Source organism: Phoxinus phoxinus (assembly GCF_949152265.1).
Source record: "Phoxinus phoxinus genome assembly, chromosome: 3".
NCBI classification, from domain to species: domain Eukaryota; kingdom Metazoa; phylum Chordata; class Actinopteri; order Cypriniformes; family Leuciscidae; genus Phoxinus; species Phoxinus phoxinus.
The window spans coordinates 34,634,679-34,661,155 of NC_136878.1; the positions used below are offsets into that span (position 1 = coordinate 34,634,679).

Sequence of the window (26,477 nt, forward strand, 5' to 3'; positions counted from 1 at the left end):
TGAAAAATGCCTGGAATTTAAATGTAAGAGTAAATGCATCAATGATAAACAAAAAACTGACAACTGGTTAACTGTAAGCTACTTTACCATATAGTTACTTTACCAGTACCATTCAGCTTTGCCACCATATAAATAAAATTACATTTGAAAACTTATTAAAATAGAAAAAAAGGTTGTTTGCACAATTTTACTCTTTTTACTGTATTTTTGATCAAATAAATGCAGCCTTAGTGAGCATAATAGACTTTAACATTTAACATAAAAAAATCGTCCAAACTTTTGAATGTTTTGAACTAAGTGAACTTTTACATTAAAATAGTTTTTACCCGAAAAATAAAAGAATCCTCCCCATAATAGTAAGAAGAGAAAAGAAATAAAAGAACCAGAATCACATTTAATTTAATTTTATTTAAAGAGTTATGTTTCTTCTTTCTTTTGTTATCAGTTAATGGCCTAATGTACACTGGGGTGTTATTTAAAGCTGTGCTATTTCTGTCCTCTGTACTAGTGTAACTAAACAAAACTGCAAAAATAGCATAGTGTAAAATGTTTTCTCCAACTCGTACCAGTCTTCCACAGGTCGCTAAAACAGCTGTAAAAGTGTATTTCAGTCAGTGAAACTGTAAGCAACAGTGGTGTTTAAGATTTATATCAACACGAAAACTACCTCAGAGTGTCAGAAAAACATCCATGTCTGCGTTATTTCTTGACTCCACCTACGCTACTGTAGGTAAGGACTCAATAAAGATTGTAAGTGAAGGTCACTGAACACTATGGCAGCTGGACTGCAGCCCCAGGGCAGGACGTTATTAAGCACAGCTGATCTTAATAGAGTATGACAGTCACAATGACATATTAATGAAGATTCTTTCCCCAGAGAGGAGCTGACTGACAGGATATTGGCTACTGGACCAACCGGAAACATTTCCTACCACCGCAGAACGACCCACCAGTGAATGTCTGCTACAGCAATGCAGCTGGATTTGTGGTCTGATTGCACCACAGACTTGCACTTTTTAAAAAAACACAACCTCGAGGAAAAAAGAAATCTGTGGACTGGTTTTGTGCTGATATCGGATAAATATTTGCATTCAGTATGAATGAGCTCCACTAAAGATGCTATTAAAAATAAAATAAAATAAAATCTAATTTAAGGTCCTTGCACACGCATCCGTAGCAAGAATTTTTAATGGTGTTTTGACAATTCAGAGCCACCGAATGACGAATATGAAAAAACGCATCGCAAATTTCGGACTCAGTGTGCAAGGACCTTTAGAGTTGAGAATGTGCGGAACAATTTAGCACCTCAGGGTACACGGTAGAAGCACTAACCTGGGGGCGTATTACAGAAACTTTCTATCTTAAGTTTTAAGATCTAAGATCTTAAGTTAATTTAGGATTTTTCACAAATTCGTATTAAAGAAGCAAATCTTAAGTTGATATGGGATTCTTATCCTATCTTACAAAATGTGACGCCATTCTCATACAGGCCTATTATCATGGCCGCATTAACAATAGGGCTAGGCGGGGCTAAAGCCCCGGGGTCCAAGCAAGGAGGGGGCCTGTGATTGGCTGTGGAGCAGATTGACTATCCATCGGTAACGCTGATTGCTAAAGCCTCACCACGCCCCCCACAAATTAGCCCTGTTATTTAGTGCATGTTTTATCAATTGCATACATTATCATGGAATCATCACTATCAATCATTATTATTATAGTAATTGACCGTTCGCGAAGACCCGCCTCCTTTAGTTAGTGTGTGATAAGCCAGGCTCTCTCTTTCACGAGTCACCCCACACATGTTCACTTCTCACGCAGTGAAAAATACATTGCAGGGCACAGACTAGTAGTAGGCTACGCGCTGACAGACGAGAGAGCAGCTTACTTTTGATATGAAACAAAGTCTCAACTTTCCGATATTGTCAGTTAAGTAATTTAAACAATACCGTTTTTCAGAGAGCGGCGTAGCTTGTCGGACATAACGACAGTAACTAAGGGGGGCGGGTCTTTGCGAACGGTCAATTGCTTATGTGCATTTGTTCTATTGTTATTTGTGACTGTTGTCATCAGTAAGCTTGAGTTTCTTTTCTTAAGCTACTATTCTTTTTTGTGATATTGAAATTGGTGTCAAGACTTATGAAATTTTAGTGGCATATTTTGATATGTAAAAAATCGTATTAAAAGCATAACTAGACTGTGAAGTATATCATTATAGTTAGATAAAATTGCTCGTATCATTATATAAAATGTTGCTCATCGCCCACCCCTATATTCTCTGTACTTGGTGACCTAAAGTGGTGGTGGGGGGGGGGCCTCCAGTAACTCATAGCCCCGGGGCCAAGTGAGCTCTTAATGCGGCCCTGCCTATTATTGTGTGATTTTTACAGTTGGCTTTCAAATCATTTTGGAGTTAGGACACCATTGGGGTTGTCCTAAAGTTAAGACCGTTTTTAGGATATTTTTTTTGTGGAGTTGAGATGCTTCTGTAATACCCTTTTCCTATCTGTAGTTAAGATTATGCATGTAGGAAATGTCATTTTGTAATAGCTTTTGTCTTAAATGAGGTCCTAACTGAAATTGCCATGGTTACCAAAAAGATAAGATAGGATTCTAAAGTTAGGATCTTTCTGTCTCTGCTCAGCACAGCATTTTCAGACAGCTACATTCATCAATACAATTTCACTTGCTTTTTTTCTTTAGGTTTTCAAATTGTTGCAATCGGCTCTACATAATAATCACTCAGTTTGATCCGATATGAACATAATACAGTAATGAGATTAAATGCAGAAAATATTCCAATCACTTTAATATTCCAATCAAAATTACTGTGCCACATCTTCACACCAACGCTAAAAAGATTATTCAAAAGAAATATTTTAGATTGCATATTAAGGTACTCAATACATCTCATATTTCATTGTTCCTGTATTTTACTTCAGTCACTTTGCATTCAGTGAGACTCATCTGGCATGAGAGAACAGAGTTTAAACATTGCTGTGTCACCACAGCACGATAAAGAAGATCTTGAAACTTGTCAAACACATTAAAAATATTTCATTCTAATAATTAAATAATACTTTTTTCTCAGAACTCAGCATTTGGTGTCACAATAGAGTAGCCTACAACATTAATTTTCCAGATAACTTAAATTGATATACATATGAAGTAGCGAAGCACTAACATTCTTAAAACCAACAGTATTCAGCCGAAACATAATTTTTGGCCAAAATAGTTTTAGAAGGCAGAAAACATCATCTAAAACTGATGTTTAATTATCTATTATCTAGACACAAGGAGGATAAGCTACAGCAGGTAAACATCAGCAGCGTGGATGCCAATTTTTGGCTAAATGAAGTGTTCAAGTAAAAAATGTCATTTTGGTGCATCACTAACGGAGAGACAGAACACTAAAAAAATTAAAGAGGTAAATGTGAACTTGTGAACTAGTTTATCATCTGTTTTGGGTGGGTTTCAGTTCAGTTTGTTTCCATGGTTTTACATTGTTTGATTATCAGTTGCACCTGTTCTCCATTTCGTTGATTGGTTTGCCCTGTGTATTTAAGCTGTTTCTCTTTCATTTCTTTGTTGTTCTCATCACATTTTCCCGGTTGTTTAGTACGTTTTTTTAGTCTAGTGTTTTGTGCTTGAGTTTAATAGTTATACAAATCATTACTGCTAGCAATAAGATCCAGCCGATCTCATCCTTTGCAATGAGTTATGAGTCCCAAATGGGAGAAAAAAAAGAAGAAGAAAAAAGAATGTTCAATGTTGTAATAAGAAAACAAATGATTCCTGGAAAATACCTAAAAAAAACATTTAATTATAGAAAATACATCTAATTCCTGTAAAATGAAACAACTAAGCCTAGAATTACAGATGACACATAGAGATGATAAATGCACGGAGACAACAATGACTAAGCCAAAGCTGAATCACAGCAGGTCATAAAAAGGGCCGTTAACTTTTATTACTATATTGTTAATAGTTTTCTTAATGTCTTCTCTTTATTTGCTTTTCTTCTGTGCTGTCTCGCAGTTGGCGTTTAACAGACCTTAACCCAGTTTAACAAATATATGTTGAGATCTACGGTAAGTCACGTGAGGAATTATGGGGCAACTGAGAATTCCACCCACCAACTGCCTCCTTGACATTGGCTGATCATTCTAGACACTCAGGAACTGAGAGTTCAACATGACGAGTTCATTGTGGGTGGTGTTGGGATGTCTGGCCATGGACCATGGTGTGGTCACTATCAGAGATGGACTGGTCATAGCAAACTAAGGGAATTTAGATCACTCTGACAGACGGAGCATTTATACTCCTTAATGGATCATAAAACCCATTTTAACACTGGTTAGTCCTCATGGCAGTTGTGAAAAATGCTCCAAACATTTCAGTGGTAGGCTGTGGAGGAGGAGAGACCGATAGCAACAGCGGCTTCTGATAAGTAAAAGCATCAAAGTGTCCTCCAAAAAATGTATTGTATGTATAAAACATTTATTAAACATGGTTTTGTAAGCTCAATGAACATTACACAAATACATATATTATGTGATAATTTATCATTTATATAGGTATTGATCATTTAGATTTATACTTAATACATTTTCTAATATAATGAACAAATTTAATTTACAAATGCGTATTATAGCTATAATTTAATGCACAAAGAAATGCACAGAAATTGCCTTTTTTTTTTACTCAAAAAAAGTAGTTTGGTCAAACAAAAGTAGCATAAAAAAAAGTAGTCAAAAAAAGCTTGATTATCCAGTTTTCTCCTGAAATTAAAATAAATGGATTTTAATGAATGGATACATTGTCTTCTACTGTATTATGTGCAACACAAACACCTCAGAATCTCACACAAAAATCACACAAAAACCTCAGAAAATGAGTTTAGCCTTGACAGTATTAGGGGCCATTTACACAGAACATGTTTTTGCATTTGAAAAGAGTGAGAAGCAAAAATGGTTTGTTTTACTTGCTATGTGAGCGCAACAGTCCAAGACATCTACAGTGGGGGGAACAAGTATTTGATACACTGCCGATTTTGCAGGTTTTCCCACTTACAAAGCATGTAGAGGTCTGACATTTTTATCATAGGTAATCTTCAACTGTGAGTGACGGAATCTAAAAAAAATCCAGAAAAATCACATTGTATGATTTTTAAATAATTGTATTTGCTGTAATTGCAAACAAAGGTTTCTCTACCAAATATTAAGTTCTGCTTTCCTGATGTATCAAATACTTATGTCATGCAATAATATGCAAATTAATTACTTAAAAATCACACAATGTGATTTTCTGGATTTTTGTTTTAGATTCCGTCACTCACAGTTGAAGAGGTTACCCTACCTATGATAAAAATGACAGACTTCTACATGTGTTGTAAGTGGGAAAACCTGCAATAATTGGCAGTATATCAAATACCCCACTGTATTTTGTTCTCCCCACTGTATTGCACATTTACATGAATGGAAAACAATAGAAAAGCAGGGCAGTGGAATGTGAAAATGCCCCTTAGGCTGTATGATCACGTGTGTCATACTGGTATTAGTCCAACATCAACAGACATATATTAGCTAGTAATGCACCAAAATGAATATTTTGCTGAAACACCCCAAAAAATAATTTGTTTAGTCAAACCAAAACCGAAAATAAAGTTTCTGTAATTACCGTAGGTAATTTAATTATTCTGTGCAAGGTGTTGTGTTCACGGGTGATAAACCAGTAAGTAAAGTTATTTTGGCCAGCCATCTTTCAAATCAAGCCATCTTGTCTAGCATAATTTTTGGTCATAGTGAAGTGTGTCCACACTGCTGATGTTTATCTGTTGTGTGCACGAAATAGATGCTGACATTCAAAACGAGTCACCTGAATAAAGCGCCGTTTCGGTAAATTATTTTGGCCCTCCAAACATTTTCTGGCCGAAAACCAAAATTCTGTATTAACATTCCAGCCAAATTCAGCCAAACATGGTTAAAATAAGTTTTTTTCAGCAGCTGTGAAACTTGATTTGAGATATTTTATATTGTTGCAGAAATATTTGGGCAGTATTTAGCAAACTCCCTTCTACCTGAAAAGCCTTTCGACTGCTGGGAGATGACACACTTGTGACAGACCGTTGGTCCACCAGGTCCAATGCCTGAAGAGCACATGGGCCAAACACAAATCGCAATCTGAAACGGAACAAGAGCAAATATACTTAGGGCATTTCAATACAGGGCATTTGTATTACAAAACATGGATTAAAATTGTTACAATTTCATCTAGGGGTGTAACGACACACTCATGTAACATTTGTTACAATTCACGGTACACAACTATCGCGATACTTGCCAAAATAAAGAAGAGTTCTCTTATGAGAGATTCTCTCGTACTGCGTAATAGAATTACGCAACGGGTAAAGTCATCTTTGCTCGAGATATGAAGCCAAAAATGTATCCTTAAATTTGTATATATTGTCAACGCAGTGTAGCAGCAGGCAGACATAGAGCAGGCTGTCTAGCGTGCCCATTGGCTGCCTCGCGGCAACTGCAGCGGCCTACCACTGAGCCGGGCATGACGTCGTGCCCTCACGTGTCATAGCCCACCAGAATGGGGGTGGCTTAGCGTATAAAAGGAAGGGCTCGGGGGCTGCTTAGCTGATTTTTCATCTCTTCAGCGAGCTCTACGCATCGCTGGACTCCGAGAGAAGCCGCCGCCGTTGAAACAAGCGACCAAGCAAGCTTAGGAAAGCGTCTGAGGAAGCCAGCCGTCTTCGCCACCTTCAGCCTTCCGTGCCTGCTACGCTATCCGGCGACAGAAAGTATCCTTTTTATCACTAAATATCTCTGTGTCTGAAAGAGCACTCACGTGTCTGAAAGAGCATGAGGCGTTTGTTGCAAAATGCCTCGTTTTTCCTGTGGTTCTTACAGAGCCGCATTCAGCGACGGAGACCGCCACGTGATCTGCGCTCTCTGCCTGGGCCGAGACCATGCAGCCCTCGCTCTGTCTTCGGGAGGCTGCATCCACTGCAAAGAACTGCCAATGTCGACCCTGCGGGCCCGACTTGCCGTGTTCGACGCCGAAGCGGTCGCTCCGCCTCTCTCCAGTGACCCGCGTAAGAAGAAACGCCGCGCCCAGAGACCACCGGAGCCCGTTGTCGCCTGCGAGTGCTCGCCGGAACAAGTCTAAAGTCGTCCTTAAACCGAGACATGGCTATGTCCCCAAAGCGATCGGCACCCCCTTCAGAGCGCAGATCATTTCACTCTCAGCTTTGCCGACATCCGGCAGCGAGGTCGATGCACTTGTTCCGGCGAGCACTCGCAGGCGACAACGGGCTCCTTTGCCCTGTCAGAACGCTGAGAATTTACATCACGCGCTCCGCCGCCTTCAGGCGCTCAGAGCAGCTTTTCGTTTTGTTTGGTGGGCGCACCAAGGGTCTCACCGCCTCGAAAAACAGTCTATCCAGATGGATAGTGGACGCTATTGCTGCGGCTCTACAAATGTAGAGGGGGAGGCCCAGCCTGCCGCCGTACAAATGTCATGAATAGAAATCCCGCTGGACCAAGCCCACGAGGACGCCATGCCTCTGGTGGAACGAGCCCTGACGCCCAGAAGGCATTGCAGGTCTTTAGACGCCCCCTCTACAGGTTTTATAACCTGGAAGTTCCCGCCCTAAAGGCTAGACTCCTTTCAGTCTAAAGTCTCTATTCGACTGCCCTGGTTGAGCTGCACAATAAGGGTAGATAAGTTCAGTATAGGGCGGCAGTGCCGCTCTTTATATATCCCCTACAGTGTGCTTATGTACATGTGCGGGCCCACTCTGTTGGCCACCTGATTCCCACTTATCGGTGTCCCCCGGGGCGTTCCCCCCTGGGATTCATGTAGTGGATGCGTTCCCTATTACGCAGTACGAGAGAACCTCTCATAAGAGAATGTACTCTGTTACCTAACGTAGTCTCGGTTCTCTCTAGATGAGGGAACGAGTACTGCGTAACCTGCCGTGATCGCGCCCCTAGCTCACTTCGCTTCAGGCGATGAAAAACCAGCTAAGCAGCCCCCGAGCCCTTCCTTTTATATGCTAAGCCACCCCCATTCTGGTGGGCTATGACGAGTGAGGGCGCGAAGCGTCCTCATTGGGCGTGACGTCATGCCCGGCTCAGTGGTAGGCCGCTGCAGTTGCCGCGAGGCAGCCAATGGGCACGCTAGACAGCCTGCTCTAGGTCTACCTGCTGCTGCACTGGAAATCAAGGTCCCAGAGTCTGGAGGAAGAGAGGAGAGGCACCGAATCCATGTTGCTTGAAGTCCAGTGTAAAGTTTCCACAGTCAGTGATGGGATGGTCATCTGCTGGTGTTGGTCCACTGTGTTTTCTGAGGTCCAAGGTCAACGCAGCCATCTACCAGGAAGTTTTAGAGCACTTCATGCTTCCTGCTGCTGACCAACTTTATGGAGATGCAGATTTCATTTTCCAACAGGACTTGGCACCTGCACACAGTGCCAAAGCTACCAGTGCCTGGTTTAAGGACCATGGTATCCCTGTTCTTATTTTGCCAGAAAACTCTCCTGACCTTAACCCTATAGAAAATCTATGGGGTATTGTTAAGAGGAAGATGCGATACGTCAGACCCAACAATGCAGAAGAGCTGAAGGCCACTATCAGAGCAACCTGGGCTCTCATAACACCTGAGCAGTGCCACAGACTGATCGACTCCATCACGCCGCATTGCTGCAGTAATTCAGGCAAAAGGAGCCAACTAAGTATTGAGTGCTGTACATGCTCATACTTTTCATGTTCATACTTTTCAGTTGGCCAGCATTTCTAAAAATCCTTATTTTGCATTGGTCTTAAGTAATGTTAAAATTTTCTGAGATACTGAATTTAGGATTTTCATTAATTGTCAGTTATAATAATCAAAATTAAAATAAATAAATACTTGAAATATATCAGTCTTTGTGTAATGAATGAATGAATATAATATACAAGTTACACTTTTTGAATTACATAAACTTTTTCATGATATTCCAATTATATGAGCAGCACCAGTATATGTGTGTATATATATATATAATATATGTATGCATGTATGTATGTATGCATGTATGATAGATATATATATATATATATATATGGATAAATGCCTGCTTGTGTTGATGAGACGATATTTGTTGTAACAGAAGTTTGCTGATTCATAATGTTGAATTGGAGTGCATACAGTTAATATATATATTAAGTGCACTTAAAGTGTTCATATTGTGTGTACTTGTTTTAATGCACAAGATGTTAAAGTCCCTGTAAAGGCAATTCTAAAATAAAAATTCTAAACACATTATAAATGTTAGAAATGTATTGCTAAAACATATTACAAAGACTGTGAACTGTGAAGTTTTTCACCATTGCTGTTCCAGATTTTTTGGGCGGGGCTAAAACGGTGGCTCGATGACGCACTGGAACCACTGTTGCTGGCCCCTCCTCTAACAATAGAGCACATTCATATCAGTTTGCCGCTCAGTCAGTAGTACTATTAGTTACTACAGCCTACAGTTTGCTAGCTAGCTATGCCTTCGTCACGGAAATGCGTACTACCTGGATGCAATCACGTACAAAACCGATCGGTGTCCTTATTTAAATTTCCGAAAAACCACCACATCAAGAAGAGGTGGATTAATTTTGTGAAGAGCCACCTTGATGGAGAGCTGAGGATCGCCGCCAAAACCCGCCTCTGTAGTGATCATTTTACACGGGATAGATTTATAAACTTTCGTTGGAGACACTACTTTTACTACAACTTTGGCTCCTGCGATGGGTAGGGGTGCGTCCCATCCCTGTGCATTGAGCCGACCAGATGAACCAGTTGTTTCCAGTGCTGACGGTCTTGTGCCAGCTGCTCTGCATCCTCCACATCAACTCCATGTTGTTGGAGGTCGCCCGCAAGGACGTCAAGCCATCGGGTGCGGGGTTTACCTTGTGGTCGTCTCCAGCCTGCGGCCTTCGGATCAAACTGGAGAATAGCTCTCGTCGGATGGTCAGGAGGGAGGCGGAGGACATGGCCGAACCAGCGGGTGCGACGTTGAGCAGCGAGGCAGGATGCTCTAGGCTGGCACGTGCGAGCTCTAAGCACTTTATTGGAAATCCGCTGGGGCCATCTGATGTTCTTGATGGTTCTGAGAGCCCTGCTGTCAAAGCCATCTAATCTAGCAGCAAGTGTCTTATTTAAGGGCCAAGTCTCCGAGCCATAAAGCAGGATGGGGAGTACTGCTGAGTTGTAAATCCGGAGCTTCGTCTTGCGTGAGATGGTCTGGTGCCGCCAGAGTGGTTTCCAGAGAGACTGCAGGGCTGACGCAGCCAGGGCTCTTCTGCGAGTAATCTCTGGTTTTAGGTCCCCGTTGTCTGTCACTATGGATCCCAAATACACAAAGTTCTTGACAGGCTCTACAATGTCATTGCCAAGCCGCAGGGAATGTAGATGCGGTCTGTCACCGACATACATGAACTTGGTTTTCGTCCAGCTCACCTGGAGGCCAAGCTTCTCAGCCTCTTCACTGTAAATGCCCAAAGCGTCTCTCAGCTGGCTGTAGGATGTGCTGAGCAGGATGGTGTCGTCAGCGTACTCCAGGTCAGTCAGGTGGTAACTGCCGAAGGACACTCCGGGGACCCGCTCACAAACCCTGGACATCAGATGGTCAATGATGCAGTTGAAGAGGTCAGGAGCAGCCACGCAGCCCTGGCGGTCGCCACTGGAGATGGGAAACCAGTCTGAGTCTCTGCCGTTGATGCGGACACAGCTCTGAGCGTTGCTATAAAGCAACTTAAACAGGGCAACGATCTTAGGTGGTGCTCCAAGGGCGTGTAGGACACTCCACAGTGAAGTGTGGCAGACGGTGTCAAAGGCAGCCTTCAGATCTATGAACCCGATGTAAAGATGGCGATCTTTACGGAATTCATAGGGCTTCTCTATCAGCAAGCGAACGGCGGAGATTTGGTCTGTTGTGGAGCGTTTAGGCATGAAGCCAGCCTGCTGGGGACGGCGGCTGCTTCTGATGGCTGGGAGAGCACGAGTGAGCAAGATCCTGGTAAAGAGCTTGCCGGGGATGGAAAGAAGGGTAATGCCTCTGTGGTTGCCGCAGATTAGCCTGTCACCCTTACGTTTCCAGAAGGGCAAGATGACTCCTCTGGTCCAGTCGCTGGGAAGCCTCTCTGTCTCCCACACCTCATTGAATATGTGGGTAAGCCACTCGACTTAAATTAATCCTCGTTGGAGACAACTGGTCTTAATTGATAATCCGCTGTTACTGGTGAATGGGGCCGAACCGACTATCTCTCGCCTCTGCCTTTATCCTCCCGTCGCGCCGACAACTGGTGCCATCATCGGCAGTGCGTGCCCACCAATGAGTGTAAGTTGCCTTGTGTGCTTATGTTTTAATTATAGTAGGTAGTTGTCCACAGTAACTCCACAGTTGAGTGTGGCGACTGCAGCTTTCCCGCGAGTGGGCGTTGTTTCAGCGCAGCCAGCGGACACGCCCCCCGGCGTTTGAGAGCAGAGAATACTGCTCATTTTGTCAAGATTTTGATAGCTTACTTTATGTACTTGCCGGCTTTTTTTGTCATTTAAATTTGGCTAGGTGGCTAATAACAAATTTTTCTGTGGTGTGACAAACTCAGAACACATACTTAATTTTGACTTTACAGGGACTTTAAAATATTAAAAAATACTCATATTTTGGTGGTTTAATCAAACTTGTAGGGTCATAAAAAATAAAATAAAAAATAAAAACAATCCCTTCTGGACATCCCTTTAGGCACCTGTATGTTTGTCCGACTAAATTTCAAAAAAGCATTTCAATTTGTGTTTGCTCCTGGTTAACCCATGGTTCATGTTTAGAGGCATTAGCAAACCAAACACTGATGCTTTTCACGCAACGTACGTAAAAACTCATCATACACTGTGATCAAGCCTGGTTTGTTGGGTTGGATTGCTTTCTCAATCTCACTACAAGTAAACCGCACCAAAGGGTGTTTTCAAGCATTCAGGGCATCTCGGACCGATTTTTTATTTTGGTGTGGATCAGAGCAAGATTGCCATGTTCATACGTTTATTGCTAAACTAACCGAACTAAGGGAGAAAATGGATCAGGTTCTGTAACAAATGCTCGAAATGAGCTAGGTGTGAAAACGCCCTAAGTTTATTATTAGGTAGAGAATTTATCTCTCTACCTACAGGAAACCATGCTGGGTGAGATAAGACTGACAAGAACACAGGAAGCTGGGGCAACAAACCTCAGGCTTTTAACCCAAAGCATGGGCTGTTTCCTGTCTAAACCACCACCACCACCACCACCACAAAAAAAAAAAAAAAAAAACACCATGGAAAATTTTACTTGTGAGCCAATCTGGTCCTGAAAAAGCATCATCTGAAATGTATCCACTATTATCACATTCTAATCGGAGAGACGCATACATAAGCGAACATATGGCGTAATGATGACACTAAAACCACAATCAATCACCCAATAAAGCAAAAAGTGCTGATCTGTGAACAACCATTTATGGAGGAATGTAATTCCCACATTACATCCCAGAAGAGTAATTACTGTGGTTTAGTGCTTCTCTCTGTGGTGGCCTGATGACTATCATTGTGGGTTTGAGGACGCTTTTAAAGTCATGATTTATTCAGACAATGACGTCTGTAAAAGAGAGTGATGTAAAGACATGCGTGTGTGCTTGAAAATGCCTGTGCTGAGTACATCTGGTAGTTAAAGGGATACTTAACCTCTGTAAAGATGAATGTGTATTTAAAATGGGTCATTTATGTAGTAGAAATGTGAAATAATTTTTGAATTTGGAGCCTTCTAGACTGAGAAAAGCCAGAAAATGTATTTTTGGCTCATGTGGATGAAAGACAACAACTCCCAGAATGCACTTGCTTCGCTGCCCTATGAGGCCACTCCCAAGCCACACCTACCGGTAAGAGCGCAGTTAAACAACTAGGCTAGTCTACTAGTTGACTCGAATCTTAAAAGATGCTGTTTTATCGTGAGTCTCCGTGACAAGTCTGCTATTCAGTTAGATTGAAACAAAAGGTGTGCATGTAAACAATGAATGGCGACTGCAGAAAGCAAAAGCCGAATCCCGGACGATCTCAACGGCCGGACATGTCTTTATTTTATTTATTTATTTATTTGACATGGACATACAATTACATTGGACGAACCATATGCATTTGTTTAAGTGTTTTAGCACACATGCTAATTTTCAACACCTGTCCACGGGAGGCTTTTAGAAAGAAAACAATACCAATACAAAGAAACAAAAGTGATAATACTAACAAAAAGGATAACTAAAATACAGTGTTGGGGAGTAGTTAACTACAAGTAGCGACACTACTAACTTAACTACATTTTTCAGTAGCTTGGCAGTAACTCAGTTGCTCTTTAAACAGTGTAGCTTTTCCAGTAGCTAACTACTTTTTGCAGCAAGTAGCGGTGTAGCGCGAGCAAAAGCTACATTGCGTTTTGTCGAGCCTGCGCGAATCAGCGCGATGCCAGGATATTATTATTCTTTTAGAGTGACGTTCGCGAACGAACCGATTCTTTTGAACGGCTCATAAACATGAACGATGGGAGCCGAGTCGCGGCTGGAGGGGAGCCGTTCTTTTTTTCCTATGCGTGTTTCACACAGATGCACACAAATTAGCTCCTCCGCGAGACAGAACAGTTATAGGGGGAGGGGCGCACCCAGCGCAGGGGTGTTGTGTGACGATAGTTGTGTTCCATTTTATTTATTCTAATTTTATCTACAGTAGCCTATATATTTAAAACTTTAAATATTTTTTGTTTTCTATCAAAATGTTCTTGTGTGATAATGTTCTTGTGTGGAAGTGTTTGTAGTAAAAGCTGTTTTGCACAGAAATTCATTGCAGCCGGCTTTGTTTTTGATGTTTATTTGTGAGTAGGTATGAATAACATAGTCAACGTAGCTTTACACATAGGCCTACACAGACTTTGGTAAATCCAAAATAGTGATGTCACGGTCTAAGCAGAGGGATGTTGTGCGACCCTATGGCCACACATGACAAATGAGGTAATAATCAATATTTCAGAATAATTCAAACTCAGATATTGGTGTGTGATATCTGAGTTTTAATTATTTGACTACAAATCTCACCTCATCATTCCTCCCAGTGATTATTTCCAGGCTAAACTGATATGACCCCAAGCTGGCTTCTTAAAACTGACTACTGGTAAATATTTAAAAAGAGCCAAAAACAGATCGCCAAGATCCGGATCCCCTCAAAGAGCCATTTTTTGCCATTACCGCCACCTGTTGTTTAATCAGTTCACTGACGTACAGAAGTGGGTTGACACACCCATATTATCCATGATGGAGCAAGACGTGGCGGCAGATTTGGAGGATGGAGAAACAACTAATGTTAATTACCCATGGCCTTATTTGTCCAAGTTCATATTTGTTGCAATTTTGCACTTTTGACAAACAGTCTGATATATTTGAGTGTAGTGTGTAATAAAACAATACTCTTTGAAATCATAATTGTATTGCATTGTTTTAAACACTAAATATTTTACTTAAAACATTCCTCAGACACCTCAGTTATTTATAATATACGTTGTTCAAAAAAATCAAAGTAGTTTCAATGTAGCTAGCTACTTTTTGATAGTAACTTGTAGTGTAGCTAACTACTTTTCCAAAAGGGTAGCTTGACTGTAGTTTAACTACTTTAACTTACGAGTAGCTTGTAGCTTGTCAAACTACAGTTTCAGAGTAGCTTCCCCAACACTGCTAAAATATACCATATGATTACAGATGAAAAAAAAAAAATTTTATTTACATACATAAATATAAAGCAAAAGCATCATAATCAGAGAATCTTAGTAGTAAGTTATTCATGCGAGCACTGTTGTTTAGTTTTTAGCCATTGTTTAAGTCCTCTGTTAAACGCATTGCCATCGGTCTCTAGTTTTAAATTAGTAGGTAAAGCATTCCAGAGTTTTGGCCCCTTTGCAAAGAAAGCAGACTGACCAAAAGAGGTCTTGTACTTTGGGACTAGACAGTCACCTCTGATAGTGGCTCGTGTGTTTGCCCTATGAGAGCTTTGACGCCTACGGACTAATTTAGAAAACAGTGGTGAAACATGATTATTTATGCATTTATAAACCAATTTGAGATAATTAAAATCAATAAAATTGTCAAAGCCAAGAAGCTTATGCTTTCTTAAAACATTACAATGTTGCCATCTCATAGGTTTACGGTCCATAATTTGTATTGCCTGTTTGTAAATTGAGAAAATAGGTTTTAATTTAGTTGGAGAGGCTTGTGACCATGATGTGTCCGGGAAAAAGAGGATGGTAACCCCTACTACTCAGCTTTCTCCACAGAGCAAGAGCCTGTTAGCTTAGCTTCCAGAAAGAGATGGCTGACACTATTTGTACATTTGTACACGCAGTGAGATCCCACCCTCTATGGGCGGGTTGAAAACATATGGAACAGCTCCTACTACTAGCTGTAGTTTCTAGCCTCTGGCCAAAAATACACACATCTCTCGTCTCAGGGGGATATGAGGGAGGGAAGCACGGTAATTTGAAAATACTACAGGTTTTCTACTGATACAAAGAATAATGCTGAAGTATCCTTTTAAGAGGTACGAGCTGGTTTCTGCAGTGTTCAGTGCGGAATAACAAAGGTCAACAATTTAACTTTCTCAACTCAACGGGTCAAGAGCATCCAAAATATTTACCAGTCTGTAGTTTAAGGCCAAACCTTTAAATATTGTAAATGTAACTTAAGAGGAAGAAGAAAATAAAAAATTACTTACGCTATTAGTAGGTCATCTGGTACTATACGAAAGGGGAAAAAAAAGAGATATATTGGTTATAGTTTTATAAACCTGAGAAATGTAAAAGCACCAAGCATGATTTTAAAGCACAAAAGCAACATACACTTGGCGGTCAAGAGTTTGGAATAATTTAGATTAGTCTCTTCTGCTCACCAAGCCTGCATGTGTTATAAAATACAATAAAAACTGTGATATTGTGAAATATTATTACAACTTAAAAGAACTGTTTTTTATTTTATATATTTTAAAATGTCTTTTATTCCTTTTATGGCAAAACTGAATTTTCAGCAGCGTCACATGATTTTTCAGAAATTATTCTAATATGCCGACTTGGTTCTTAAGAAATATTTCTTGTTATTATCAATGTTGAAAACAGTAAGTGCTACTTCATTATAAAACTAGCATTCAAATGTTTGGGACAATAAAAATTCAAGGACGTATTAAATTGATTAATATGTTTACTCGTATGTTACAAAATATTTCCATTTCAAATAAATGCTGTGCATTGAACTTTCTATTCATCAAAGAATCCGGAAAAAAAAAATAGTTTCCACAAAATTTTTAAGCAGCAAAAACCAGCAAATTACAATGATTTCTGAAGAATCATGTGACACTGAAGACTGAATTGGCTGCTGAGAATTTAGTTTTGCCGTCACAAATTACATTTTAAAATTAGGGCTGTTAAACGATTAATTGCGATTAATCGCATCCAAAATAAAAGTTTGTGTTTACATAATAAATGTGTACTGTGTATAATTATTTTATATATTTAAATACTTGTATAGTATTTAAATACATGCTTGTATATATTTAAGAAATATTTGCATGTGTATACTGTATATAGATTTATATATAATTGATATTATATATAAATTATAAATATTTAATAAATAACACATTTTCTTAAATATATACATGAATGTGTGTGTATTTATACAAAATAATGATACACCGTACACAAACATTTATTATGTAAACACAAACTTTTATTTTGGATGCAATTAATCGTGAGTAATCGTTTGTAATCGTTTAACATCCCTATTTAAAATACATTAATAATATTTCACAATATTACTGTTAACTATATTTTTGATCAAATAAATTAAACCTTGGTGAGTATAAGAGATTTATTTCAAAAACATTTTAAAAATCTTAATTATTCTAAACTTTGGACAGCCAGTGCATGAGTAAATGAAATACAACATCTGGAAAAAAATAACTACTTAAGTTAAGTACATGTTAAACATAGTAATAATAAGCAATTATCAGTCATCCAAAACATCCTAATTTGGTTGTTTATTTTGGTCACCAGTGTTCTCTGGAGAAAGACCCAAACAAATACAAATTGAAAAGACATCTCAATCTCAAACACACTACAGCGATCATTACTTCTCTAATCATCCTCCCTAGATAGTTTTCTGGCATTGCTTGACATCAAAATTCCAGCAGAATAATGTCATTACTCTTATCCAGATGTTCTGCATTAAGGGCTTGTTTGCACACACATAAGGGTTTCACAAAAACTCTAATGAGCTTATTGACATTCTGGCACATTTAATACATGGATTCAAATTGTCATTAGGTTTTGAGGAACATGATGCATGCTTTAGGAAATATTTTAACCGAAGTCCATATATTTTGAATGTTATATTAAAGGAACACTCCACTTCTTTTGGAAATAGGCTCATTTTCCAATTCCCCTGTATAGTTAAACAGTTGAGTTTTACCGTTTTCGAATCCATTCAGCCGATCTCCGGGTCTGGCGGTAGCGCTTTTAGCATAGATCATTGAATCTGATTAGACCATTAGCATCTCTCTCAAAAAAAAAATGACCAAAGAGTTTCGATTCCCTTTTTTTTCACATTTTTCCTATTTAAAACTTAACTCTTCTGTAGTAACATCGTGTTCTAAGAACACGATGTTACTACAGAAGAGTTAAGACCGACATAAAATGAAAAGTTGCGATTTTCTAGGCCAATATGACTAGGAACTATACTCTCATTCCTGCGTAATAATCAAGGAACTGTGCTGCCGTACCATGGGTCCAGCAGGCGCAATGATATTATGCAGTTAAAATAGTCCCCAGCTCGGTAACTTCCAACGTGACCGGATAGGTAGGGTTAGTGTATGGCAGGGATAGGCAACTTCGATCCTGGAGGGCCACTGTCCTGCAGAGTTTAGCTTCAGCCCTGATAAAAACCTCACCTGCCTGTATCTATCTAGTAATCCTGAAAACATTGATTGCCTTGTTCAGGTATGTTGGTTGGAGCTAAACTCTGCAAGACAGTGGCCCTCCAGGACCAAAGTTGCCTATCCCTGGTGTATGGGGATATAATACAGTTTGTACAGTATAAAATCATCCCCATAAAACATAAAAACACAACATTGCTTGGTCTTGTTGAAATGAGAGGACTGTTTGGGTTTGTTGATGACCCTTGTCATCCCAGTCTCATCAGCTGAGGCTGAAATAAGTTTCAGTGCTCTTAGGAGACTGAAAACATGCCTCGGAACAATGGCACAAGTGACACTTAAAGGGATAGTTCACTTTAAAATTAAAATTCTGTCATCATTTACTCACCCTCAAGTTGTTTCAAACCTGTATTAATTTATTTCTTCTGCTGAACACAAAGAACGATATTTTGAAGAATGTCAGTAACCAAACAGTAGTCTGTACTCATTGACTTCCATAGTATTTTTTTTTCCTACTATGGAAGTCTATGGGTACAGACTACTGTGTGGTTACTGACATTCTTCAAAATATCTTTCTTTGTGTTCAGCAGAAGAAACAAATTAATACAGGTTTGAAACAACTTGAGGGTGAGTAAATGATGACAGAATTTTAATTTTAAAGTGAACTATCCCTTTAACAGTATTGCTGTGTGCCATGTCCAACATGACAAACTGGACATTATTGATGTGTGGTAGACCATGGTATTAGTGCGCTACCCTGTGTCAGAATTAGAAATTGCAGCTATTGCTTCTCTCTTGTCTTCTCAACTAAAGAATCAAAATGTTATTGTTAAAGTTCACTAACTTCACTATCCACTTGATACATATTAATTATTAGGCCTAAGCTATGTTTATGTCTGAGACCACACTGAAAATATTTTACCTAGAAATAAACTGAAATTTTAGGGTCTAGATGTTTTAGGTCAAAAGTGAAGCACAAGTTGCTCTTCGGAACCATATCAAATCGTCCTGAGCACATAATTATCATACTAAATACAGTATATTATATGATAACTATCAAGTACTGTAAAAACTCATATTTGTTTTGTAATTATGAACTGAAAATTATCCCCTCGACTTGTTACACAATTTACTTTGATATTATCATTTGTAAAGAAAATTATTATATTAGAAAAAAAAAAATCACAATATATGCACATTATGTACAATTGTGATCAGAGACTTCTTTACACTGTGCGTGTGTGATCAGCTTATTGTGTAGTACTATGTATGTTAACTAGTTTTCTAGTGAACTGCAAATGTTTCTGTAACTTAATATGTTTCATCAGTCAATGGCTTCATCCAGCTGACTTGATATCAGTGAGCTTGAGCTTAAGACTTACCCTTATTTGTCTCAGAGTAAGTTCTCTGAAGGTCTTTCAAAAGCTGCTCAGCAACAGAAAGCAGAGATGAGTCCATAATGTACCTGAAAACTAAAACACGTTTCTTTTGTCATTGTATAATAACACCTGTAAATGATTTTAAATTTTGAAAGACTTTCATTGGGATTTGTAATTATTTATATTATATGACGTTAGTATACTTGTCTTTAGTATCTGTTTTCTCTAGCAAAATTGTAATGTGGAGATTAATTACAGGAGTTAACAACTACTAGTGTTCATATTAGGCCTATGTCCTCTAGTAAGGTCGGTGCTTCTCAAACCTGTCCTGACCTGGGGTCTCCACCACTGCATCTTTTTTAATTTGCTCTAATGAGCTGGTGAGTGGACTGTACAAAATGTGCAGTGATGGGGGAGGTTTGAGAAGCACTGGACAATTATATTAAATTATCTAAACTACCTGAAATAAACCGACCAATAAAATCAACATCTGGACATTGTATCTGAAACAAAAACTTCGAGACGATTCGATGGCCGATTCTAAAAGCAAGACCGAAACTGACCGAAAATCTGCTGAATATATATATATATATATATATATATATATATATATATATATATATATATATATATATATATATATATATATATATATATAAATATATATATAAAGATTTAACGTGCAGCCTTTACAGATATTTACCGATTTAAGGTGTTCACGTTTCCCGCAGCACTCGTTTGACATTCTTCTTCTTCAGTAGTTTGTAAGACGTATAACATACCGCAGTTGGTCTTTACCGCCACCTATAGTATTTGGACAGCATGGAATTAAAATGTATTTTAAACCCTTTAAAAAAGAAAATAATACAAACCCAATAATAATAATAATAATAACTACAAAAAAAAAAAAAAAAAAAAAAAAATTATATATATATATATATATATATATATATATATATATATATATATATATATATATATATATATTATATTAAAACATTTATAAAACCATTGAGAAGAAAACTTTTCATCTTCAATTTGAATTATTTAATACCATCATTTCCTTTAATGAAAATGTAATGAAGATTTAATAAATGAAAATGTAATGGGGCCTGATTTAGCATATACACGTTGCATGTGCACCAATTTAAATATGCCACTCTCATTAATGGAGTTAAGCACTGAAATGTCATGAAATCATTATCCAGAGGTTACCATATTTGGTAGGCTATAGGGGATTATCACGCTTCCGGGTTTCATGGGCGGGATTTTTCAACTTTGTGCATGTCCACTTCCGGCGCAGTTCAACAATGGCTGAAACGAAGGCTAGATGTCACTGCTCTGTTCCACTTTGTCAATCAAACAAACAGCACTTGTTCAGTTACTCGATGTACGTCAGTAAAAGTAATTTTGGGTAAATTTACCAGGGATGCAGTATAAATAAACTTAGGGTCGTCCATCATGGGTTCGCCAGAGTGATGAGTGATTCACCGGAAGTGGCAGTGCACAAAGATCACTGAATGTGGAAGTACTACGTATCAGCGTGATAATCCCCTATTCATTTGAATATAAATATGTATAGTGGATGCACTTCTTTTGAGCACGTTTCCAGTGGCATGCTGTGTTTTAATAGCCTGGCAAGCCAGATTTACATCAAGATGTTTAGTCTGGCAACTCTCCATAGACGCGGCTTAATCCGAGGGGCGGGATAAACGGTTGTTTCTCAAAATCCCTCTGCACGCAATAGGATAGCGCTACAACCAACCAGAGCAACGAAGAAGGTGACCTAGTCAGAGCGGCAAAGATCCGGTCCAGCAAAACTCCGAACACTTCTTCCTTTTTCAAGAATGACTTAAGTGCCGTTCTTTGCTCTTTTCTTAAAGAAAAACTTAACTCCAAGTCCACCAGAGTCGCGGCCAAAGCCGATTCGAAAGACCGCTGTTCTCCATCCGCAGCCGCCATTCTTTGTTTTCAAGTGGCAGCCGTCGCAACTAGTAGGGTGTGAGACCTGTCGTTGTGGCAGAGCCAGAAGAACTCTTGCAGGAGGAGGGGGAGGGTGAGCGGGGCCAGCAGGCTTTGGTGGTTGTAGGGCCTGCCGTTTTTTGGTTAAAACTGCCGATATCTGGGGGCTTGCAAAAGGGTGGGATAGTTTGGTTCCAGCGTACACCAGTTTTCCCATTTTCTCTGAGAAGCCCAGAAGTGGAGATGGTGGAGATAGAGATAGCGTGGTGAGAGGGGCTGTTGTTGTTCTGGTGTTATCGGAGGCTGTAATATGCTGACCTGGTTTCCCTGGCTGTTTTCCAGGAAGTCGTCCTTGGGTGTTGAATCTTGGAATCTTGAATTTTAGCCAGAATTATAACTGAACAAGTAAAACATAATTTCTCAGAAATTTGTGGAGCTCTTGTTTCCATGATTTTCCTTCAACAGTGGCAGTTGATGTTGCTTTCTTGAGGGTTCTCATGAATCTCTCAACCTCACCATTGGCTTGAGGCCAGTAGGGGGTGATCTTCCGATGGTGAATACCCAGGTGAGATGTGAAGTTCACATGGTTTTGACTGGAGAACGGGGGGCCGTTGTCAGATTTAATTATTTTAGGAATGCCTGCTGTGGAGAATATTTTGTCCAACATAACAATGGAATGACTTTATGTGCAGATGTTGATGGTGTTATCTCCACAAAGGGGAATCTGGAATATTAATCCAAAACAACTAAGTAGATAGTTGCCGGAGGGGAATGGGCTGCAAAAGTCAACAGAGACATTCTGCCATGGACCTTCGCTCTACTCTAACACTACTCTAACATCTGTAGCGGTTGATGTTTGTTGTACGCAGTTGATACTTGACAGGGAATGCAGGCTGATCTGCCTGTTTGTCTATTCCAGGGAACCAGACCCTTTCTCTCAGCAGTTGTTTTGTTTTTACTAAACCCTGGTGGCCTTCATGTGCGAGTTCAAATGCTCTGTGTTGCAGGGCCCTTGGCATGATTATGCAGTGTCCTCTCAGAAGTATACTCCTGTCATCCAGGACAGTAAATTCTTCTCTGACATTGTAGAATGGTTTTAGATCAGGCTCTGTGGTGAAATGGTCATTCAGTCTGTACCATTGACCAGCATGAAGAATGTCGATAATGTGCTAAAGAAGGCAATCCTTTGCTTGTTGCAGTCTTTACTTCCTCCAGTGTCATGGCTTTAAGGACTGCATTAGTGGCGATAAAGTTGACGTGCATTTCTGTGTCATGCAGTTTCCATCACGGAGGACTTGTGGAGTTGCAGTGAGTGGCGAGACATATAGTCAGCCAGATTTGTCTTCCCTGCTTTGTAAATTACCTTGTGCTTGGAAGGCTGGAGTCTGAGAGCCCATCTCTCAATTCGTGCTGGCGGTTTGGATTTAGGGTTGTTGAAGATTAGCTCTAAAGGTATGTGGTCTGTGATCATGTTGAATTCAGAACCATAGAGATGCAGATGGAAGTGTTCACAGCTCCAGACGATAGCAAGTGTCACAGGCCGGGGCGAGCCCCTCCCGAATGTACCACCTCGAGGAGTTTACCCAGAGACACCACAGACGGACAACAAGGTAAGAAATAAAAAGTTCAGTTTTATTGAATTAAAATCCTAATTAATAGAGCACGTGATGGAAGGGTTCCGACTCTATTTTCCTCTGTCCAGCAGCGGTGGGAACCTTTAGTGCAACAGTCGCACCCCAGCGGGCAACAGAAAGGGAAGTCGGCGCGTTCGTTTCTCGTCGGACAGACTGGTAAGTATCCGTCTAGGCGATGGTAAGGGGGGGGGGTCCCACAGTAGTAGGTCTTCCTCTGAACAGGCAACGATACGGACTCGGCGGCCCCTCTCCAGAACAGTCAGTGATAGGTATCGTGGTTCCTCTACAGAACAGCCAATGGTCAGTATCTGCAGAGACAATGGCAAAGGATTCCCCCAGCGGTTCCTCTTCTGAACAGACGACGATAGGGGATGGACAGACAGTACCAAGATCTCCACAACATGGTTCCTCTCCAGGACAGTGAAGGATAAGTATCTATACAGGCGATGGTAAGGGATCGAACACAACGGTTCCTCTTCGAACAGGCCCGGCAGGTAATCGTACAAACGGTGGTAGATAGTCCCCACACAACGGGTTCTCTCCAGGGCGGTCAGCAGAAGATAATGGAACAGACAAGGGTAAGAGACCTCCACTCAGTGGCTTTCCCTCAGAGCAGACATCTGCAGATCATGGACCAGACGGTGGTAAGAGACATCCACACAGCAGCTCCTTTTCCAAAGCAGACAGAAGCAGATAATGGAACAGACAATGATAAGGGCCTCCACACAGCGGTTCTCTCCAGAGCAGATAATCGAACAGACAAGGGTAAGAGTCCTCCACACAGCGGCTTTCCTTCAAAGCAAACAGCGACAGACCATGAACCAGACGGTGGTAAGAGACATCCACGCAGCGGCTCCTTTTCCAAAGCAGACGGCAACAGATAATGAGACAGACAATGTTGATGGCCCTCCACACGGCGGCTTTCCTTCAAAGCAAACGCATCCTTCAGAGCGTTCAGCAGCAGATCGTAGAACAGACCGTGGTAAGTAGAAAGATATGCGATAGTCAGGTCTTTACAACAGTTCCTGTACAATACACGCTGGTTAAACAATGGTTAGAAAGCTCTCCTCAGCTCAAGCTTCACCGATCGGGTGAAAGCAGAATTATACAACCACACTTGTGCATGCAGTAAGTCACTTCGGAATCACACATGTTCACTTCACACTAAGCACTGCAGCCCACAACAACTCACAGTGAATAAGGCTCCCACTCGCGGTCCTAGCCAGCGTCCTCTCCCATGGGTAGATCTGAATAACCAGAGCTGTGAGAAATATACTACAAGAGGTTTCAGTCAATATCTTGACTAATTTGGAGCCACTGTCCACTGGCTGATGCACTCAAACGAATAGTGAAGATAAAGGGGCTTCGATAAAGAATATCAAAGAGGCACTTAACTGCTGCACAGATGATGTGGATGCTCAGCCACTCTTCAATCCCATTCGCTTTCACTTTATAGATCCATTTTCCAGTTTCCCCGAGACGCTGAGAATAAAGTTCCGCCTGCACGCCGTGTTATTCCTTCCTTCTGCTCCGTGTCACGTCCTCTTCACGCCAGAATGCCCTTTTTTATAATCCACATAGTGGATACGTGTCCCAATCACTGTCAACTTTCCTCCTCTCGCACAGCTGACGCTCATCTTCTCATTCACCAGCGGGAAAACCGGAACCGGCCCGGTGTCCCACTGAAACTGTTCCCACACGGAATTTCCCGAACAAGTAGTTCCTCTTTGCCCATCACCCCGTGACACAAGAGCCTCTCTTTCTGTCTGAGAGTATCTCTGTTCAACTGAGGTTAAGGCTCTGCTTGCGAAAGCAACAACATACGGTTAGTGGTTAGGGGTTTTCTCTCTCTGTGCCAAGATGGCGCCAAGGCCAACAGGACTGGCATCAACAATGAAATTGGTTTCTCTTTCAGGATAGTAGTAGCTCATCAAATGTCAACAAATTCAACTTAATTTTTCTGAAAGGAAAATAAAAATGTCTGCATTCTCTAGGAGAATTTGGGACCTTTCCTAGCTTATTGTTAGTTAGTTAGTTAGTTAGTTAGTTAGTTAGTTAAAGTTTATTTCGGTCAACTTCAAAAGAAAAACAAAAAAAGAAAGAAAAACAATTTACAAACAAACATAAAAACAAAATTTTAATTACAATGAAAACAAAATTTCAAATAATTATTATTATTTTTTTTTTTTTTGATCGACCGAAAAGGTGTCGGCTGAAGCTTATGCTTATTGCGCCGATCCTTTTTACATATTTATTTAGCACACAACACATCCCAAAATCATCTTGTATTCAATGACTAAAGAAAAAGCAGCTAGATTCATTCAGCTTTGTATAATGTAATCTTTTTTTTTTTAAATAATTTCTTAAAACTACTAATGGATTTACATGTTTTTAGTTCATCATCGAGACTAACCCACAGTTTAACCCCTTGAACAGACAGACATCTCTGTTTGACATTGGTTCTGATTTGTGGTTTACTGAACATAAAGTGTTCCTCTGAGATCATAAGAAGTAGATCTCATCTGAAACAGGTTCTGGACACAGTCTGGAAATTTATTATTTATTATTTTAAACATTATTTTGGCTATTTTGAATTCCACTAAGTCATTAAATTTTAATAGGTTGGAATTCATAAATAACTTGTTTGTTGGCTGATAATAATCTGTTTTATTTATAATTCGTGTGGCACGTTTTTGCAGACTAACAATTGGTTTTATTATTGTTTTGTATGTATTTCCCCAGATCTCTACGCAATAAGTCATGTATGTGTCACAGGTCGGAGCGGACCGCGTGAGTACCGCTCCTCCCTTAGTTTCCACCTCGGGGAGGTTCCCAGGGATACCCCAAACGACCAGACACAACGAGGACACTGGAATGAAATTTTAAAAGACAACTCTTTATTTATCTACTTAAAATCGGGGGAGGGGGGAGTGAAGGGGGCTAAAATCCAGGGGGGGACTGGAGGGTGAGGACGCCGCCTCGGAGCCCGCTGTCTCCGTCACAGGGGAACCTCAGATAAGTCGCCTCGTTCTTCGACTCAATGTCTGGCTCTGATGTCCTTCGGTTTGCTTACTCGCCTCTCCTTCTCTTTCCTAGGTCGAACCTTCAGGGCGTCCACGCCACGGCTCGCTCCTTCTCCCAGGCACGAGGGAACCTCAGATGAGTTGTCTCGTCCTTTGTCTCAATATTTGGCCCTATTGTCCTTCTGCTTGCTTACTCGCCTCTCCTTCTCTTTCCCAGGTCGCACCTCTTGTCTCGGGCGTGGTTCAGCGGTTTCCTTGAGGGATGGGTCGGTGGTCCGGCGGTATAAAGGTAAGCACCTCACGAACAGTCACGCCACAGCGCGCTCTTTTCTCCTGGGCACAAAGACACAGCAGGGAAGTACTGGGGTCAGGGGTGACAGGGTTAACTCTAGTCTCGGGCGGGGTTCGGCGGCTTCCTTGAGGGGTGGGTTGGTGGTCCGGCAATATAAAGGCAA

General features: G+C 40.4%; 1 protein-coding gene across 3 annotated transcripts in view; it reads right to left on the bottom strand.

Moving 5' to 3' along the window:
• zswim7 (zinc finger, SWIM-type containing 7) overlaps positions 1-24,542 on the bottom strand; it is a 37,808-nt gene extending 13,266 nt beyond the window's left edge. Inside the window, exons 1-5 of one of the 3 annotated variants that reach the window (XM_079608327.1) lie at positions 24,192-24,542; positions 20,107-20,207; positions 19,407-19,496; positions 15,814-15,835; positions 6,077-6,179 (exon numbers count right to left, since the gene is read on the bottom strand). In XM_079608327.1, the coding sequence (XP_079464453.1) occupies positions 6,077-6,179; positions 15,814-15,835; positions 19,407-19,482 (201 nt within the window). In that variant the 5' untranslated portion in view covers positions 19,483-19,496; positions 20,107-20,207; positions 24,192-24,542. Of the gene's footprint in view, positions 1-6,076; positions 6,180-15,813; positions 15,836-19,406; positions 19,497-20,106; positions 20,208-24,191 lie in introns of those variants that run through there. The other 2 variants (XM_079608328.1, XM_079608329.1) reach the window with 2 other exon arrangements.
• Positions 24,543-26,477: the final 1,935 nt, after the last annotated feature.